At 50.7% G+C, this 19,800-nt stretch overlaps 1 protein-coding gene across 1 annotated transcript in view; it reads right to left on the bottom strand.

Annotated features, from left to right (window-relative positions):
- Nucleotides 1–19,800, bottom strand: part of CAPN13 (calpain 13) — a 63,287-nt gene that overhangs the window by 7,906 nt on the left and 35,581 nt on the right. Inside the window, exons 11-21 of the mRNA XM_044262529.1 lie at nucleotides 17,036–17,047; nucleotides 14,661–14,860; nucleotides 13,586–13,622; nucleotides 13,165–13,221; nucleotides 9,856–9,913; nucleotides 9,693–9,751; nucleotides 8,092–8,160; nucleotides 6,418–6,493; nucleotides 4,300–4,428; nucleotides 3,238–3,293; nucleotides 2,618–2,675 (exon numbers count right to left, since the gene is read on the bottom strand). Of these exons, the coding sequence (XP_044118464.1) occupies nucleotides 2,649–2,675; nucleotides 3,238–3,293; nucleotides 4,300–4,428; nucleotides 6,418–6,493; nucleotides 8,092–8,160; nucleotides 9,693–9,751; nucleotides 9,856–9,913; nucleotides 13,165–13,221; nucleotides 13,586–13,622; nucleotides 14,661–14,860; nucleotides 17,036–17,047 (780 nt within the window). The 3' untranslated portion in view covers nucleotides 2,618–2,648. The remainder of the gene's footprint in view (nucleotides 1–2,617; nucleotides 2,676–3,237; nucleotides 3,294–4,299; nucleotides 4,429–6,417; nucleotides 6,494–8,091; nucleotides 8,161–9,692; nucleotides 9,752–9,855; nucleotides 9,914–13,164; nucleotides 13,222–13,585; nucleotides 13,623–14,660; nucleotides 14,861–17,035; nucleotides 17,048–19,800) is intronic.

Genomic DNA, 19,800 nt, shown 5'->3' with positions numbered 1-19,800 from the left:
ACTTTAAGAGTATGATGTCAGAGGACCATGATTAATGAGGAAGACAAGGGAACACTCTTACGGATGATGATAGACATTAATGAAAGAGACTGAAGCACACATAACCATACATCTTATATTATACTTTCTTCTTACATAATGTTCAGAACAGGAAGTACAGAAAGATTGGTTAAGAGGGACTTGGGACCCTGTGTAGGATGAAAAATAACGAGAAAAAGTCCAGTTATTTCAAAAGTTCAAACTTTAGGTCCTGCATCTTGAATTAGCTCGAAGATACAACTGAAGAATCATTCCTGACATTAGAAATTAGGAATTAGGCAGACCGAAAATGGGAAATATTCACATGCCCTAATTTTAGAAAGAAATGAAAGGGGAATTCATGAAAATACAGGTAAGTCTAAATAACTTTGATCTCTGCAAGTTATGTTAACTTGTGTTCGTTAAGAAGCATCAAGGACATAGTTATGCTAAAATATTTCTTTATGGAGAGATTGTCTCTTGACAGAGTTGGGAGATTAAAGAAATGCTGTTTATAAAAATTATAGAGTACCCAAATATGTTGATCACAGGACGGCTGCCTAGGAGAACTATGTATTTCAAAGGGACATTGGCATATAGACATGGTCACCAGTAGGTTTCAGATGAGAATCATCAGGAATAAGTAAAAAGAGAGGCCTCAGTGAGGCAGCAGAGCTATCTGCAAGGATGTGAAGGTCTGGCTTGTCCAGTCTTTTTTCTGCAATGGTCCAGAGTAGAGCTTGATACATGGGTGGAAAGTTCGAGGGAAGTAGATTGTTGCCTCTTGATAAAATAATACCTAACACCCAGAAATGTCCAACCATGAGGAGCACAAAATATTGAGCACCCCAGTCCTGGAAGATTCCAGCAGACTGTTGGGGCTTCTGTTACAGTAGCATGGGGTATGGGCTATGTATCTCTCGGGTCTATTCCCTGAACATAAACATGTAGAAGAAATGCGACATGGGCATTAACTTTTCAGTACACTCACGCTAGATTTATAGATGCTGACGGCTACAGATGTGTGCACAGCTGCAAAGTGAGGCAATGGTAGAGCCGAGGCTGGACCCAGCTCTTCTCTCTCCAGGCTCTGGTCATTTCTGTTGTTCCACACATTAGCCTTTCCTGTGATGAGTGATTGCCTTTCCTCTTTGGAAATTCAAATAAAAAATTCTAGAATGAAACTGGCCTGCTCTTTTACACCATATACAAAAATCAACTACAAAAGGATTCAAGACTTGAATGTAAGACCTGAAACTATAAAACTCTTAGAAGAAAACTTTAGGGGTAAGCTCCTTGACATGGATCGTGGCAATGATTTTTGGATTTGACACCTAAAGCAGAAGTGACAAAAGAAAAATAATCAACTAAGACTGATAGGCATTTTTTCTGAAGAATGCATACAGATGGCTCATAGGTATATGAAAAGGTGTGGAACATCATTAGTCATCAGGGAAGTACAAATCCAAGCCACCATGAGATACCACCTCACACCTGTTAGAATGGCCATTTTAGAAAAGACAAGAGATAGCATGTGTTGGTGAGGAGGTGAAGTAAAGGGACCCTTTGTGCACTGTTGCTGGTAATGTAAACTGGTGCAGCCACTCTGGAAAGTAATATGGAGTTTCCTCAAAATATTAACAGTAGAACTACCATATGATCCAGAAACTACTCCTGGGTATTTATTGAAAGAAACAAAAGCACTGACTCAAAAAGATATGTGCATTACAACAGCCAAGACAAGGAAAGAACCTACGTGTCCTTCAGTAAACGGATGGATAATGGAAACGTATTTTATATATGAAGGAATATTACTAAGCCATAGAAAAGGACATCCTTGCCATTTGTGACAACATGGAGGGCCCCTGAGGGCATTAAGTAAAGTGAAGTAAATCAGAGAAAGAAAAATACTGTATGATCTTACTTCTATGTGAATCTAAAAACAAACAAAACTCAGAGATACAGAGAACAGACTGATGGTTGCCAGGAGTAGAGGGAGGGATGGTGGATCAAAGGCGGGGAAGATGGTCCAAAGGTACAAACTTCCAGTTATAAGATAATTAAGTCCTGGGGATAGAATAGACCGAACTATGGCTATAGTTAACAATACTGTATTGTATACGTATTTGAAAGTTACTGAGAGAGTAAATTACAAAAGTTCTCCTCACCAAGGGAAAAAATGTGTAACTGTGTGTGATGGATGTTTCCTAAGCCTTTTGTGGTAATCACTCCATAATATATACATATATCCGATCATTATATTGTAAACCTAAAATGAATACATTATTAAATGTCAATCATAGTTTAATTAAAAAAAATAAATGAATTAATAAATAAGAGTTCTAAATCCCTCACTCATGACTTTCGGGCCACACTCTTTCATCAGTGTCCCATGGTCATTCCATCCATGGTTTGGATGAAGCCTGCACCATTGGCCTTGAAATTCAGAGGCCCTGAGCAGTTGAGCCTTGGCTCACACAGATGAGGGCTCTGTAATCTCTAGGCAAGCCCCTCCCAAGGCAAGAGTCTTGTGTGCAGTTCCTAGAGCAGACAAGGAGTTGTGCTAGAAGGAAACGATTCTAGAGCTGCCATGGCTTACCTGGACTCTGGGGTCTTCTCTACTCCTCACTTCAGTTGTACATGACCAGGTTCATCCACTGAGAAATAAACATCATCATTATGACATAGCTTAAAACTTGTTTGCTTAATACAGAGCAGGGCAAATGGTACCCCCTTCCTTGAAAGACCTCAGTCTAGTCTCATCAAAACTTTCCAGCTAATTCCAACCCAGCAGGGAGTCCCAAGCCCCCATCGCAACCTATCTTTTGCTACTCCCTGAGGAGCTAGGCAGTGAGAGGGATAGCTGAGGTCGACCAGCTGGCTAGGCCAGGAGGCTCTCTCTAAAGCTCACGGGGAGTAAGTTTAATGCACAGTGAGCTCAGCAGGTGTTCCTCAGTTCCCTCTTGGATTTATGACGCCCACATAATCCTCTGCTTTATTAAGCTATTGGAAAAAAATAAAATCTGTCTGCCAAGATCCTAAAGCAGGCTTGGCAGCCCGTAATATATAAAGGCAGTAATTGGAGGCAGCCGGGCCGGCAGCTTGGCTGGCCTCTGACAGACCAGCCAATATCCTCAGGGAGAAAAATGCCCCCTGGAATCAGGAGAGGAGAGGTGGCCTGGGACTGTGCCCCGTGTCTGGGAAGGGAAGGCACCTCACCTCCATTTCTGTCAGGTACAGTCCTTTCCCATCCTTGGAGAGGTTCTGGAAAGTCTCTAAAGAGGAGGAGAGGAATCAGGATAGGTCAAGGGAGATAAAGGCAAATATGGCGACTCCATGTAAAGCACTTTCTCTCCCTCCTTGTCTCTTCCCAGCCAGCTCCGCCTCTGAGGGACAGCTCTCTGTGACCGCTCCAGCCCACACATGCCTGTCCCTCTTCTCATGCCCTTGAACTCTTCACCCTTCCACACATGGCTGAGGGGATGTGTGGGCCTGTCTTATAAAGTATTCTACGGGCACCCTCTGGAGAACCTCCCTTGTCCAACAGAGAATTCTCTGGAGGTTTATGCTTCACCGTCTCTCTTATGCTCCCAGGGCTCTGGTCTCTCAGTCTTCCTTAACTGCCTGGCTCAGAGCTGTGGGATTTACAGTGGTGCGCCATGCCAGCGATGGGGTAAAGATTAGGATGAGGCCAGATGCCACTTCTACCCCAAACACAACTCTTGAGCTATATTATGGCTTGGGGCTTCATATAGGATTTTCTTGAAAAATAAAGGGCGGGGTGGCTGCTGAGAACTGTCCAAATATCTGACCTACATGGTAAAATTTCTGGAGCTTTGAGGAAGTCCCCTCCCCCCTCCACCCCCATCTATCACGTGTGCGTGAATTCCTTCAGCAGAGACGGCACTCATTGCAAGACTCTAGTGTAGGTTTAAGCTATAAACGACATGGAGAGGGGACGCAGTGAGTTAAATGAACCTCGCTCCTGAAATAGGCACTAAATAGGGTGGTGAGGAAATGAGAGCCTGGGATCGGGGACTGTCCTGGACAGAAAGAGTACAGAAGGGACGCAGGGGACGCAGACGGGGTCTACCATTACGCAGGCTAATGTTGGCTCTGCGTCGCGGGGTCTACCATTACGCAGGGCTCCTCATGCAAGACTCCAGCTCGCTCTGTTACTGAGGCCTGGCCTAGGCCTGGGGCAGGGGTGCATTCCTGATCCTCTACAATGTTTCTTGGTCACGATGATGGTCTCCAGGATGTCGCCCAGGTGACACTTACTTGCCATGGCTTCAAGTCGCAACAGGAGGCAGACCAGGCTAGGGAAGCTGACCCTGCCGCTGTTGTCTCCGTACCGGAGGGTCATGAGGTCCAGCAGCTCGTTGCTGACTGAGATCCCTGCAAGGAAGCCTGGACCGTGGGGTAGGTTAGTGAGCGGCAGGAGGCTGGAGCAGGTCCCGTCCTCTCACATGCAAAGTCTAAGAAGCCACCCGGGGTGGTGGCCTTCCTCCAGTATTTCCTATTCTGTGTGGCTCAGAGGCCAGTTCATTTCAGTTCGTGTTTTTACTAATTCTCCAGTTGCCCCCTTCTTGGCTGCTGGGCCCCGGTGACATTGTTCTGGAGTTTGGCCAGAGACCAACTCCAGAGACTCAAGACACAGACTGCTCTGAGGACACTTTGTCCTTCACCATCATCAGATAATTCCCATGTGAACAGGCAGCTTCCGGGACAGCAGGAGTTTGCTCCCAGCCCCGCCTCCATCAGGCCTCTCTCTCGATCGGTGACCTTGTGAAACCACCTTGTTCCCCGACCCCATGACTGCCTATGGGTCTCAGGTGTGAACCCTCCTAGTGTAAGAAAGTGTGGTCCATGGAAGTGCGAAATTCCGTCCTAAGTTGGCGGAGCAGGAAAGAGGCTGGTCCTCCGGGAGGAGACCACGGTCAGAGGGTGGCCACAGGTGGGTGAGACACAGGCATCTTGCTCTTTTTGGGCCTGGTTGTCTTGTGTGTCTAATTATGGGCTCTGGGAGGCACCGACCCCATTGCAGACAGCAGCAAACTGGCAAACGGCCGTGCCTATAAGCTTTCGGGGGACAGGAGAACCTTGCAAGCCAAACCATCCATCAATGGGGTGAGCCTGACGGCCTGTTCTCCAGCATTAATAAAATAGGAATTTGAACGCCATTAGACATTGCGCTCCCCAGCTCACCATATGCAGAAATTACCCTCTTTTCTTACGGTACCTCTGCAGCCCCGTTCAGTTATCTGCTTGGTCCCTGAAGACGTTTTAGTTGGATCCCAGCCATTTCTATCTGTCTGCCTTTTCTTATTCTGGAGTCATCAGTGTGGTCTCTTATAAAATTTCATTTTTTTCTGTAGCTATCCAGGCATTCTCCAAGTGTTGTCCCCAGACAAAGAGCTTCGGCCTCATGTAGAAGCCTCTCAGAACTACAGATTCTTGAGCCCTACCCAAGCCCTCCTGGATCAGACGTTTTGGATGAGGGATGAGGTGTTTTTGCAAGCTGTGCTTGAACAAGCTTCCAGGGGGTTCCGGTGCTCACTCAAGTTTGAGAACCACTGCTCTTGGGCAGGAAGAATTAAGGGGAGGACAGGTGCTAAGGCAGGGAGATGTTTCTCCCTGCTCTCCAGGCTCAGGCCCCGCGGGAGGGAGAGCCGTGGAGTCTCTCCTTCCAGCATTTACCTGGGGGAATCTGAGCTTACATTTTCTCAAGGAAGGCAGCAATTTTTTGACTTAAACTTTTTGTGATCCATTTCCCCCACTGGGACAGGGCAGATCACGACTCCTAATCACAGGGCAGTGGAGACGATCAAGAGAGAAGACAGGAGTGCAAGTTCTCCCTGAACCCTGAAGCTCTTAGGCACCCTATGCTGTATCCTTGTCATCATCTGAGGATTGAAAGCTCGGACTGAAAGCTCTGGCCTTCTTGAAGCAGACAGATTTCACTTAGCTCCAACCTCTGGGAGGACAGCGTATCCACTTGCTCATAGGGCTTTAACCCCGACAGCCCAGAGGTTGAGATGGAAGAGTCTCGAAGGCCTTGAGCTCAAGCTCTGGGAGGGGTCAATTATGTGGAGTCATCAAATATGTGGGGTCATTTTGGCACAGTTAGAGCTGTTTGGAGACAAAAGGCAATTGGGGAAATTGACCGGCACACGAGAACTCAGGTTGGGGAGGACAAGGGTTGAGTCATGAGCCCGGAGGCCCGCAGAGGCTGGTGTAAGCCGGGAGGGGGGGCACAGGAGCTCTGTTCGCTCTTGACCCTCAGCCCCCCTGCAGCAGCCTTGCATATGGCATGCAAGGGGTGTGCTCTCTCTCCCACACACAGCCCGCCATCACCACGGCCCCAGTCATGATAGCTCCGAGGGGCCCCTGCTTTACCTGCATCCCTTACAGCCTTCCACAAATCCAAACTCAGGAAAACTCCGGAGTGACTCTGGATGTTCTGGAAAACTCTCTGATTCAAGAAAGGAAGTAAGAAGTCCAAATGAGTGCTCTCACCCACCTTAAAGAGGACGTCCTGGGGAGAGATCCTGGAAATCCCTTTCCCATTCCTGGAGACCGTTTCAATAAACTTTGGGGGGACCCAGCTCAAAGCAGCTCATCTAAGGACCCAGGGAGGCAGTAGTGGGCACTGCCTGGTAAAGCCGACCACACTGGCTGCCCGCTGTGGAGCTGTGGGCCTCTCTCCCAACCCCCTTTCTGTACTTCCCCATCCCCCACACTGGGCTCGGGACACGTGGCCGCTTGCTGCATCTGGGAGGTGTAGAGCTCTCTCAAGACTTTGCATACAGTGGTGGTTAAAAGCACAGAATTTGCAACAAAAACACTCAGTTTAAATAAGCATTGACTATCAGCTGTGCAACCGTAGGGAAGTGACTTCATGCACCTTGGACTTTCCAACCTCTCCCTGCTTCTTACCCAAGCCCTGATCTGCCCTGCACATCCGGGGCAAGAAACAGAAGCTCGGCAGGTGACTTGTGGGGAGGAAGCGTGCAGCCGCCCCACGACTGCACTTGGGCTCCCTGTCTGGGTCTCTGCTCAGCCGCCCCACAGGAGCTGTTTCAAGGCAAAATATCCCCAGCAGGGGTGCGACCCAGGCCCCTGCGGGCAGCAATTACTGTGAAATAGTAGCCCAAGAACATTTTCTGGCCTGATTTGGCTTTTGGTGAGTATATGGAAAGACTTCAATTGGGAATCACTCACTCATTAGTAATTCATTAGTTTGGTCATTCGCTGGCTGGGCATTTTTGAGTGCCTGCTTTGTACGAGGCACAAAGAAAGGCACTGGGGGAAGCAGAGGAACATGAGGGTGTTCCTGCTCTGCAGTCTAATGGGGGATGGGGGGACATATCAGCCATTACAGTGCCTGTGAGTCCCCCAAGTCAGGGACTAGGGGATAATTCCTGAAATGCCCCACAAGAACACCTTATTATTGTGGGTTCAGGGGGTTATAACTGGGCCTGGGGGCAGGAGAGCCTCCCCATGAAGAAATTCCTGAGGCTGGACAGTTAAGGGGGTCGGTCCTGGCCGGACTCTGAGCCTCCCAGCTGGGGCGGAAGGAGTGAGTGGGAGGAGTCCAAGGGCGCCTCCTGGACACCAAGGCAGGGTCCCAACTCCAGGGACAGCTCTGATGAGCTTAGACCTTGTCCTGAGAACAACAGGGAAGCCACACTGAGGCCACAGGCCACATGCGTGATCTTGTTGAGTCTGGCCGGTGGACAGGAAGGGAATGAGACGAACGGGTGCCCTGGGGGAATGTCTCGGGGAGAGGGAGCTGGGAGCGGGGGACTGGGGGAAGGAATTCTGGCGGGCGGTCTTAGCTGCCACCCATGGTCACCCTCTCTCCTTCCACCTCCTAGAGCACCCTTCACCCTGCCACTTGCTCAGGCATCGCCTCGTGTCTTCTAGTGGGGCATGCAGTCTCCCCGAACAAAATGCGAGGCCTCCTGAGGGCAGGGCTGGGTAGCTCTTCCTTCGCACCCCCCAAACCCCTGCAGGTCGGGTACCCCGTTGATACTTGCTGAACGGGACACAAAGAGAACATGCCGGTACCTGGCAGTGGACGAGCCGGCCCCACAGCCTTGCAAACTCCTCTTGCTCAAGCCGCCCGTTCACCTTCAGCTGGCAAGGAGTTAAGAGCGGACGTGCATCTCGCCAGTGCACAGCGGTGAGCAGGGCCCCGCCCATGGCGCCAGGAGAAGTCCCTTCATCAGCTAGTAGCGCCATCAGGTCAGCCATCAGCCTGCTGTCCCCTGGGTGTGGCCCCACCCCAGTGGGCCCTCTCTATGTCTGCAGGGGCCTGGCTTAGCTTCATTTTGCAGAGGAAAATGGACAAATTGGAAGGAGAAAGAAGCCCTGAGAAAAGGAGGCCAGCATCACGTGCACCAAAGGAAGAGAGACCCCCGAACACAGCCTGCACTGGCTGGAGGGGGCCCCAGGAAGGGGGGAACGCGGAGGAGCATACGGGGGTCCCTGCAGCCCCCGAAGCAGCATGAGGGTACAGATGAGTGGAGGGAACCCGTTAGAGCCAGCCCTGGTCACCCCGTAGCAGGGGGATGGGTTTATACAGAGCTAATGCCAGGAAAAGCATCTCTCTCTAAGTTGCTGGAGGGGAGCAGTGGGTGGGCAGAGGGAGAGCAGAGCAGACCTGTCTGCTTTGCAGGGCTCTGGCAGATACCACGTCTCCCAGGGTGAGCTGCCCTGGGCTGTGCAGGGCCGCAGGGCCCTCCTGCTTCATTTGTGGGGGACAGGCAGTGTCTCCAGGTGACTCCAGACCAGGGCCAGCAGACACAGAGCTTGATTTAAAATTTCAGCAAGAAGGGCTCTTGTTCAACAACGGCGGCCCCCCATTCCCGATCGGGTCTTGTTAAGAGTGAAGGAGCCGGGATCCGTCTCACTCCAGGGAGGCCGAGTAGGCCCACTGAGGGGAAGGTCCCAGGGTGCAGCTGGGAGCCAGGCTCTCAGGGGCGGCCAGGGGACAAATGGCTCCTGGGAGATGGCCGTCGGGACCGAAATCGGGAGCCCTGGGTTTGATCCCCAGCCCAGCTGCTGGTGCCCATGGACAGCTGTGACTATAACCGTGGCACGGCCGCGCTAACGGGATTCTGTGTAGACCAAGGCGTTTTCTCTAAGCTCTGGGGGTTGTTCTCTTTACTGAATTGGGGCTCATTGAACAAGGGATTTTAGGAAGACTCCCCCAGGGTAAGGGGAGGGGTGGGAGGAAATCGGCCCCCACTGGTGCTGCTGGGAGGCCCTGCGGAATGAGGTTAGAACACAGATTGGGGGGCTGTAAGCTCTTCAAAACCAGGCACAACTTCGGCCAGGCTGTGGGATTACTAAACAGGCTGGCGAGGCTCTCCAGACTCCTCTCTCTCTCCCCGTGTGATGGATCTAGTCTTGGCATGCGACGACGCTTGATAAGTGCTAACCATTGACACTGTTGCTGTGGTTGTTTGGGAGAGGCAGTGAGTTAGCACAGAATCGGCAGGAACCCAGGCTCTTCTGCCAGCCAAGCCCTTAGAGCTGAAGAAGAGAAAACTCTGCAAAGCGAAAAGCGTTCCTAATGTCCTAATGAGACCCCCTCCAGGGCAGCCCAAAGAGCAGAGGGACCCTTAGAGCTGCCAGAACAGGGGAGGGGGTACAGCAAAGGATACGTCCATCAGAGCCACGATGCTCCGGCACTCATCCAGAGAGAACGTGTGCCCCGGAGTTCCTGGGGAACAGGAAGGATGGAAATGTTGGGGGCAGGGGGGACACTGGACTGGTTCAGCAGTAGGAGGAGGGTGGGGACAGGGGGCTGGTGGGGTCTGACCTTACCTGTCAGGAGCTCCTGGTTGAGAAGGTTCTGAAGCTGGGCGGCATCCAGGTTCAGTTCCTGATCCAAACGAGAGAGGAAGACAGGAGCCCCCTCAGTGCCCAGGAGCCGAGCGGCACACCTGCCTGACGCTAGAGAAGCATTCAGACTTGCAAGCCCTCAGTTCCCAACCCCGTGCCCATCAAGCCTGCCATGAAGCCTTTCCCAGTTGCTCTGGGTCATGAATGTCGGCCGTGCTCATTGCCCCGACATTCGATACCACCTGTGGGTCGCCTCGCCTTTCTCTCTTCCTTCGTTATTGGACTGAAAGCAGCAGTTGCCCCCTCCCCACCACACCTGGCACTTGGGAGCCTCTCAGGACAAGGGTTGTTGAAGGAATCCACTCAGCCCCGCAGGCGTGTTTTCCCGTCTGCTTCCAGAAAAGGATCGAGAGAAAATAGGACGGAGGATGGAGAGAAAATAGAGATCCGTGTGTGAGTGTGAGCACGGGCATGTGCGGGCGTGCGTGCGCAGAGGAGATGAAAGTGCCGGGAATCTTGGCGCACAGGAGCTGCTCTGAGAACATTACTCCTCATGAGCCTTCCTAGCCCCTGAGGCAAAGAGGAAGACAAGGGTCTCCTTGGATTAGAAATAGGAAGTAGGGGTGCCTGGGTGGCTCAGTGGGTTAAAGCTTCTGCCTTTGGCTCAGGTCATGATCCCAGAGTTCTGGGATCAAGCCCTGCATCAGGCTTTCTGCTTGGTAAGGAGCCTGCTTCCTCCTCTCTCTCTGCCTACCTGCCTCTCTGCCTCCTTGTGATCTCTGTCAAATAAATAAATAAAATCTTAAAAAAAGAAAGAAAGAAAGAAAGGGGAAGCAATGGAGGCTGAGGGGAGAGAAACTTTTCCCAGTCTGATCTTCTGAAGTTGTGCATTGCATTCAGTTTTCTCCTAGGGACACGGAGCAGTCTGGTGGGGAAGCGCCCTCCACGATGATCCCACAGAGAAGCCGAGCTGTGCAGCGCACAGCCGTTTCTCCCACACAGGCTGGTGAGAGCTGAAGGGGCGATGTGCCATCCGCACTCCGGGAGGGCTCCGCATGGGAGAAGGAGCCAGAGTGAGGTCCCTCAGCAGGTGGCTTAGCAGAGCGGGGCTGGGTCTGGGTCTTGTTGGGTTCTTCGGAGAACACACATCGCATAGACCCACAGACACGCTGTCCCCAGGGTTGGCCTCACCACCTCACTGAAAGCAAAAGCAGTCCCTCAGCCTGTCCTCTGGGGAAGACCCCTTGGAACGTCCCTGAGAAGAACATGTGGCCAGTGTTTGAAATTGGCCCTCAGGTCGTCCCTCTGACATCCCACTGGCTGGGTTATGTCAGGAAAGCCAGCATTGTGTGTCCACTATTGACAGAGTTTTTTCCTCAAAAGAATCATGGCATCCAACCTGCAGAGCAGCGGGCAAGGAACTCTGACTTATGTGGAGACTCCTCCTAGAATACAAGTAGCTTTGGGACATGGACCATGTCTCCTTCCTTCTGCATGTCTCTCCATCCTAGGACACCTGACCTGGACCAAAATGTCTGAGGAGATGAGGATAGGAATGGAGATGAAGACTGCCTTAAGCAACTACCCAAAGAATTGCACATCTCTCTCCACCACGTCAACATAAGATCCCTGAGGACTGACACTTTGTGTTCCCAAAGCTTAGCATGGAACTGGGAACGTCCTAGATATTTGGCACGTTTGCCATTTGGAAAAATGGATAGACAGGCATGACTCGGCTCAGAGGTTGAACATGTCCTTCCTTTCTCCCAGGCAGACCCTGGGTTATAGGACCGTCCCACTGTCATGGCTGATGAAGGTAACTGATGGCAGTGGTAGCACCTCATCGCATTCCCTTAAGGCTAAACAGATACAAGAGATCGGGAGACAGGACTGAGTGGGTGCATACACCAGCATTTGCTTTCAACTTTCCTTTGAGGGTAGTTCACAGATTGTGCAGAATGATGCCAGCTGGGCCCTGTTCAAGGGTGCTCAGCCAGGGGGTGAAAAGGGGTGCGGTCCAGTCTATTCCAATTCTGAGCTGTGCACCTTGGTGCAAAGCTGCCTGTGACTTTTATTTTAATTCCTACAAAGGCCCCATCTGGGCTACCAGTTACCCTCTATGAAGAGACATTTGGTAGTTGTTCAGAAAAACCCTGATTAGAGGGAATCTGTACCATTTGTCATATGACAAATTATATTATTTATTTCAGATGTGCAGGTGCCTGAAACATGCCAAGGACTTTGCCATCTGCCCCCGAAGGAAGCCTGGTCTCAGGTATCGTAATTAGGTCCTGCTGATTGCCTTGGGCAGTAAACTTAGTTTGGACATCTGCTCTGGGGAAGCTAATCTGTCTTAATTCAACGCAGACTGACTGAGCACCTTCTCCGGGCCAAGGACAATGACAGATATTGGGGACAAGGAGTGCATATGATGCCATCCCGGCTTTGGGAGCTCACAGACTGGGGATGATCATCTGGGCAGACCTTGTCTTGCATCAAGTGAAGTGTCTTCTGAATCAGTCCAGAAGTGGACCTGAATCCTGGGCCCCATATTAATGTCAAGGAGGTCCATACTGAGCGGTTCCTTGAAACATATTCCCCTCACGACAGGCACATTCTTCATTTCTCCTTGTTTTTCCCTCTGGGCTCAGGCTTCCTGAATAATTCCCTTTTAAGCTGCCTCCTAGTTAGCCCGTTAGCCCTCTGAATGACTGGCATCCTTCCTGTCCTTGGCCTCTGCCTGGCACAAGACTGGCAGCATACACATGGCTACATCTCTCTAGCACTTTGCTCTTCCCAAACCAACATGACTATTAATGGCAAAAGGCCCATCATGCAGAGCCCTTGGCAGCTGTTTTTATCCTGGCACGTCAAGGAGTTCTTTATAACGGTTTATTAAACCATTAAGAAAATCCTCTGTGCACATAGGTGGCTTGGCAGGAAAAACACCGTTGGTGCTTTCTGGAGCTGGCTAGCTCCTGGGAAGAATGATGCCAAGGAAGGTGGCAGAGCAGAAGGAAAGATTTCAGGGGGTACTGACAATTACTTGTTTAAAGATTTCAAAATACCACCACCCCCGGCATGAGCCCCACCCTCACCAAGGTCTGCTTTCCAGCCCAGATGTCACCCAGCTACAGTGCCACTTCTCTCCAGTGTTTGGAAGCCAGATCGGTTCTGGAGACATTCAGGGAGAGAGGCTGATAAAATGACCCATCAAGTCACTTTTCTTCTCTGTATCCTGATAAGGACCCGGGGTCCCTCCATCCCTCGTCCCCGTGCTAGGTACTGTACCTGTTGAGCGTATTTGTGGAAGATGCTTTCTTGGGAGCTATTTTTCGGAAGACTCGCCTGGATCAAAGGAAAAATAGTCAGTATCAAATTTATGGGGAAAGAAGCTATCTGTCTAGTGCAACGAAGGCACGAGAGCCATTCCCCACACCTGGATCTGAGACAGAGGCTTCCTCCAGCAGTCAGATAAAACTTGTAGGGGAATGAGAACACCAAAACTTGTGGAAAGAAGATGACTGTGGAAAGAAGTTTCCAGCTTGACCTTGGAGGCTCGGTCTTTTCCACTCTGCCCTGCCCCTTGGAGCCTCCTTAGCTCATTATGGTGTCTCTGTTTTCATTGGTCAGTGAGGTAAGAAGGAGACAGAAGTTCTTGGGGATAGGATACAGTCAATGAAGCCTTCCAGCCAAACCTTCACATACCCACCTTTAGTGCCGTAAGGTTGAAATTGCTGTCCAGGTTCCTAGAAAAGCAGGGAAACAGTGGGACACGGATGAATGATTCCCTATTTAAAGGAAGTCTGCAGTGGAAGACAACCTAGGGTGGCATTGGACATTTACACCAAGGATCTGAGGGAAGGGGCCTCAGCACAGAGGGATGTGAAGGGGGCAGCCATGACAGCACACAGCTTAGCACCATCACGACGTGTCCAGTGTTTTGACTGGCCATCACCGGGTCTGCAAACCGTTTAGCAAACGGTTCTTTGGACAACCGGATACACACGGACAGTGACCCCCACTGCCGAGACGGCAGATAAGCTCGGTCTTCTGTTCCAACTTCAGTGGAGCAGTGGCTATCTGGCAGACTGGACTGAGGCACCGTCCCTGCTCAGTTGAAAAGATGGCCGTGACTGCAGAGATGTCTGCCTCATGCCTAGCAGGGGCTAAGGTGCCCAGCAGGATGTGTGCTTGCTGACCCCAGTCTTGACCACTGACTTAGCACTAAACACTCTCCACCACTGGACTCTGTCTTTCAGGCCCGTATTTCACTGTCTCCTGGATGCACCCCGCCCCCGCTCTGGTCACATTTCAGACAACTGCCATGACCGCTACGGACAACCTTCCAGTGCATGTGGCTGATGTTGCCTATACTTCAACAGGTTCAACAGGTTCAACAGGCTCACCCCCATCCCTGCTTCTGCTCATGCTTTTTTTCTTCTACCTGCACTACCTTTTCCTTTAAACATCAGACTACATTTTCTATCAGGGACTAGCTCAAATGCCATTGTCTCCAAGAGGCATTCCTCAGTCCCTCTTGCCCGAGGTGGGTCCCTCTCCTCTGTCCTCCCATGTAACTCTGCACTTCGGCCGAGCAATGGCCCTATCCTGTTCATGGTCTCCTTGTTGGGTCAGACTTTCTCGCCACCCTTCATGGTGAGTGTCTTGCAAACGAGGCCCGTGCCATGTCTCCTGCTGACACAGTACCTGCTTCCCAAGATGATGCCATGGGTTTTTATAAAATTAAATGAAATCAAACATTTAGAATCCCAGAGTTTCTGTACCTGTTACCATCTGGCATTTTCAGGAAGATTCGGAGCAAAAACTCAACGGTTTCACTGTGGGCAGAAGTGACCGCCACGTAGGTCCCAGGGCTCAGACTGTAGCGCTTAGTGAGGCTGCCCCTGTTTTTGGAACTTATGCCCTCGATAGCATTTCTGAATTTAGAAAAGAAGGTGGGTGGCAACTTCTGGTAGTGCTGGAACTGGAGGAAAACATGAAGATGGTTAGAAAGCCCCATGGGTTGTATGGACCCAGACCGCAAGAGAGACCCACCACCTTCCAGACCTCTCTCCATTCACCAAAACTGCATTACAGGCCCTCCCATAAAAGGGAGACACTGCTTACCTGGATTTTTGGAATGCCACAAAATTCAGACTAGTATTTAATATAGATGTTAACACCACAATGAATGCAGAAAAAATATGGTACGTGGTTTTATCTCATTAAATCCCACAGAATCCTGGGTTTGGGGGTTTCTCTCTCTGCTTATAAAGACTTCCGTGGAAACCAAGGAAATTGTCCCCAAACTGAATTACTTCTGGAACCCCTGATGTCCCTTCTCTCCTGAACCTTCTATAGGACCCTTTGGACTATGTAGCTCTGCAGAGCTGGACTCCTTCTTTCTCTCCATTTTGTCTTCCCAGCAGAGCTCTGGAATTCCTTCTCGTTGGAGAATAATAGGCTCTGATCATTTTCCTTTTCTTTCAATATTTTCTTAGAGACAAAACAATAAATATAATGCAGTTCCCATTACCAGATGTCACATACATATTACATAATAAAAACCCCTTACTAAATAAATTTTCCCCAATACAATCGAGCACGGGGATTCCATTTAGAGTGGTTACGCAGCGTGAAATGATTATTTGTGAGCTCTGCCTTGGGGAGCAACAGGGAGAAAGGGGTAGTTTTTTTTCAGGGGGTGGGAACAGGGGTCTACAAGATGAGACAGGAGACCCGTCACTGTCCCGCGTAGGCAGCAAGGGCTGCGTGCAGCCTCCAAGGGGATTTTGCTGATGCTAACAGTGGCCCCAGCAGGTTTGGAGTCTGAGTTGTGTGAGCCCTTCTGGCAAAAGCAACGATGGGAATGATTCTTCTCCAGAAAGCCAGCACTGTCCTGTGGCTCTGAGTACGTGTGTGTGTAAGCACATGCATGTGCACGTGGGGAGGCACTATGTACAGAAGAGTGTGGGCCTCCTACAATCCAGAATTCCCCTGCTTCCCTGCTCTCCTGCCCTCCTCTCTCCATTGAACTTCTGAAGCCTTGTCCGGGCTCCCTATCCCCCAGAGCAGGCTTGCTCAGTGGCAGGCAAAAGTGTGAGTATGTGGCGTGACAGGAGGCCCTTGGTCTAGCGCACAGAGACCCAGCATCCAATTACTGCAGGCCTATTTGCACACCGACTTGACCCTGTAGTTCTAGGGATGGGGCTTGTGCCTTTTCCTGGGTCAAACTCCCACGCCTTCCTCTAGCTCTGGAGATTGATTCCTTATACCCGGGTGCCTCCCTCGGAGCCCTTCAAGAAGTTCTATTCCCATGACCCGGGTGCTGGAAATAAAGATCAGATCCTGAACCCAGCTCTGTGGCAGGGCCACCGGTGTCAGTGGCTGCCTTGCTACCCAGTTTCTTCCTGGGCTTCTGAATTCCTGCTTAGAGAACCCCTGTCCTGGCCTCTGTCTACCTGTTGGGGCACCCCTGGAAAGGCCTAGAGGAACTTCCCTGGACCAGAAGCATGCTATGGGTACCACCTGTTGGCTACGGCTACATCCTTGGTCCCCAGGCACACACACTTCACCTGGCAGCCATAGCCTGGCAGAGCCCACATCCATTTAACTGGTCTGTGTGCCTGGAGCTACATCTGTCCTTCATCCTTACTCTTAAATCACCCTGTACCAATGTCGAGAAAACCAGCTCAGGAGAGGTGGCAATTTGGTTGTAAGAGAAGCTAGCTATGGCCTGCAGGTACACTTGCAGAGGACTCACCCTGTTTGTGGTAGATTCGGGGGTTCACCAGGAATAGGAGGCTAACGTCCCCCCAAGATGCCATTAGCTCTGTTTCTTAAAGAGGAAAGAACTGCCTGCATCGGTCTTATCTATCAGAGGCCAAATTCTCGAGGATGGTTTCTTGGTTGCAGCCCCTCTTAGATTTCAAACCAAAGAACAGCTCGAAGGGTCCAACTTTTCGACCAGGACAGCAAAAATATGTCCCTCATGGTTGATCTGTTTGGAGATTCTAAGTCTGTATTGGTTACAGACAGACCAAGACTAAATTTGCAGCCACGGAATAGCAAGAAATGTGCTGAAGATATGGATGTCGGAAGGGGCGTGGAGGTTTACCAACACACAGGAACACAGGTGCAAGAAGGCGCTGAGTCATACCTGGGGGTCGACCTGCGGGGAAGAAAATGAAAGGCAGGTTCAGGAGCCTAAACCAAAACACAAAGGTAAGCAGATTCCAGCAGCCCAGCTCCGGACCCTGCATTCCTTCTTCCTACGGTCAACCTGTTCCCAGCACACCCCACGGAATGGGAGCATTACTCAATCCAGGTGCAGAGATGCGAAGAGAACACCTAACCTGTTGTAGGCTGTAGGGAGCTCAAGGGGGAAGGAAATGGAGGGGGAGAGTCTCCCTTTGTTGGCTCAGTCACGTGTGGCTACTCTTTAGGGCAACAGCGATAAAATCAAGGGAAGAGGGAGATGTCGATAGGGTGGGGGTAAGACAGACACGAGATCAGATGTCAGTTTCCCAGCATCAGGAGCTCCAATGCGAGGAAACTTCTTTTATTCCGCCACGCCCCTGTAAAACATGGCGGGAATTTGTTCTAGGCCTCGCGGAGTTTGTAGGGAACGTACGTGTGTGTCTGAGTAGGGAAATACCTACATTCTGTCTTTCCATGTGGCAGAAGGAAATACTGAGATGCAGGCCCATTGTTAAGCCACCTTGCCATGTGTAAGGTGCTTCCCTGTAACCCCGAAAGCAGACCCTGGGACCCCGTTTTATGGACGTGGAAACATTCCCAGCAGTGTAAGGAGTGGAGGTGGGAAGAAAGCAAGCTGCTTTGCTTCCTTGATGACTAAGACCCATGGCCCAACGCTGTCATCCACTGTTGGTGTGGGTTTCGGTTCTTTTCTCCTACTGATCCTACCCCCCAGTCCCCCAACAACCATGTGCACAAAACGCTTGATTTGCCCAGGCAGAATTTTCTGGAGATGAAGAGTGAGCCGGAAGGGAGGTGGAAAGTTCCAGCCTTGGAGGGGGGAGGTTTGGGGTGAAGATGAATTGGCTTGTCCGCCCTTGTCTTTTTTCCCCATCTATTGGTACACTACCCGTGTTTGTTATGATGAAAGAATGGTGCTCCCATAGGAGTTGGTAGTCACGGGACCACGCCAGGACCAGAGCGCTGTACATAGCGGTCATGCAAGCAGTATGTACCCACAAACACCAGCGGAGCCCTGCGGACTTCTGAGAGTCTGGTGGCTGGCATGCACAGAGCGTGTTTCTCAGCTAAACTGTGAAAGAAACCCAAGTGTCTCTTGAGTTGCTATAGTCTGGACAGTTCTTTTGTGTTTAACTCAATCAGGATCCTGAAAGCTCCACTGGGACCTCCAGGGAGCCCAAGGAGACCACAGGTCTGAGTGTCTTTTTAGCAAAGAGCACAGCTGAGAAATGCATCTCAGGCTGAAGAGTAGACAAATGGGCTTGGCAGCAAATAAGTAGGATTACAATTGTGCCAGGTTCCTGAACTCTAAAGATTTCAGGAAAATCAGTTAACACAAGCCTGTTGTGATGCCCAGCTCTGGGGCACCAGACTCATAGATGGCAATGGGACCAGCATCCCTAGTTGTGCACTGAGGCAGCCCTCTTTCCCTCTCTGGGCTTCTGTCTCTCATCAGAAGAGGGCAGTGGTCCTCATCAGGAGAGAGCAGAGGACTACCCTCTCTTGCTACTCTCTCATCATGAGAGAACTATTCAGTTTTGGCTGGGTAGACCAGATGGCTCAATTCCTCCCCTTCCCCTTTCTTTTGTTCTTCTCAGAAGAGACCCTGAGAATGAGAGTCCTCTCAGAATGCACCTGAGTCACTTGGGATTCTTGGCTGGAAGCAAAGGAAACCAACCAGGGTGGAATGAGCAAAAGTCATTTATGATAAGTCTAGAGAATGCAGCTGGGAAAGCAGGTGGAAAGCAGGGTGGACAGCTATGCCCAGGATCTCCCTGCATGGATGCTGCTGGGCCCCAAGATTTGCTATGGATAATCCTTTGGCTGGTCCCACCTCAAGAGTCCAAACCCAGAATGACCAAGATTCTGAGGATGGGGGAGGTGGGCATGAGAGGAACACCTAATTGGACAAGCCTGGCTCGCATGTCTACCCCTTTGCATCCAGGGTCTGGGGAGAGAAAATATTTGGCCTCTTTGGTTGCTGTGGTGGGAAATGAGGCCCTGCCTTCCCCCAAGTGGAAGAGTGTTCAGGTGCCTGGTGGTGAGGACAATGACAACCATCCACTGCTGCATCTTTCAGTGTTCTTTGGTGGCCTTAGCAGGTTTTAGACACCCAAGTACTGTGCCAAACCCCAACCATTTCTTTCCCATTCATTTCACGAAACTGGGAAGAAGAAGCATGGTTAGAAGAGAACCCAAAGAGCTCTACTCCTTCGAGAGCTGGAATCATTGTTTTCCTTTAAGCTGTGAGCATCATGAGGAAAGCAAGTGTCTGAGCCCCGCTGAAAGGCTGGAACCTGGGACCAGGGGTTCCGGTATCAAGTACTTTCCCATCACCTCCTCACTGTATCTTGGGTGGGTCGCTTACTCTCTCTCAGCTTTGACTTCCACATCTATAAAAATGGTTTTTGAGGCAATGAATGTGAACACACATCAAACTCTGAAACATGGTGTCACTGTGAAGCCTTCTAACTGGTGTGAACTACAGCCAGGACTCAAGACTGCTCCAGCGTGAGCAGAGCACCCAGGAGCCCTGCCCAGCACACATGGGCTGACCTGGGGTTCTGACTGTTGCCTTCAGCTCAGTGAACAGGAATGGAGATTATTCCCAGAGATGCTAAATTCAGAGCCCCAGCCACAGAGGTGATGGCTATGTTTGACTGAAGGCTTGGGGGCAGCTGGTGCCCAATCCCCAGCTCTGCCATT

This window comes from Neovison vison, chromosome 8 (assembly GCF_020171115.1).
Source record: "Neovison vison isolate M4711 chromosome 8, ASM_NN_V1, whole genome shotgun sequence".
In the NCBI taxonomy this organism is placed as follows: domain Eukaryota; kingdom Metazoa; phylum Chordata; class Mammalia; order Carnivora; family Mustelidae; genus Neogale; species Neogale vison.
The sequence above is the reverse complement of the archived record's forward strand: the minus strand, read 5'-3'. Positions and strand labels throughout refer to the sequence as shown.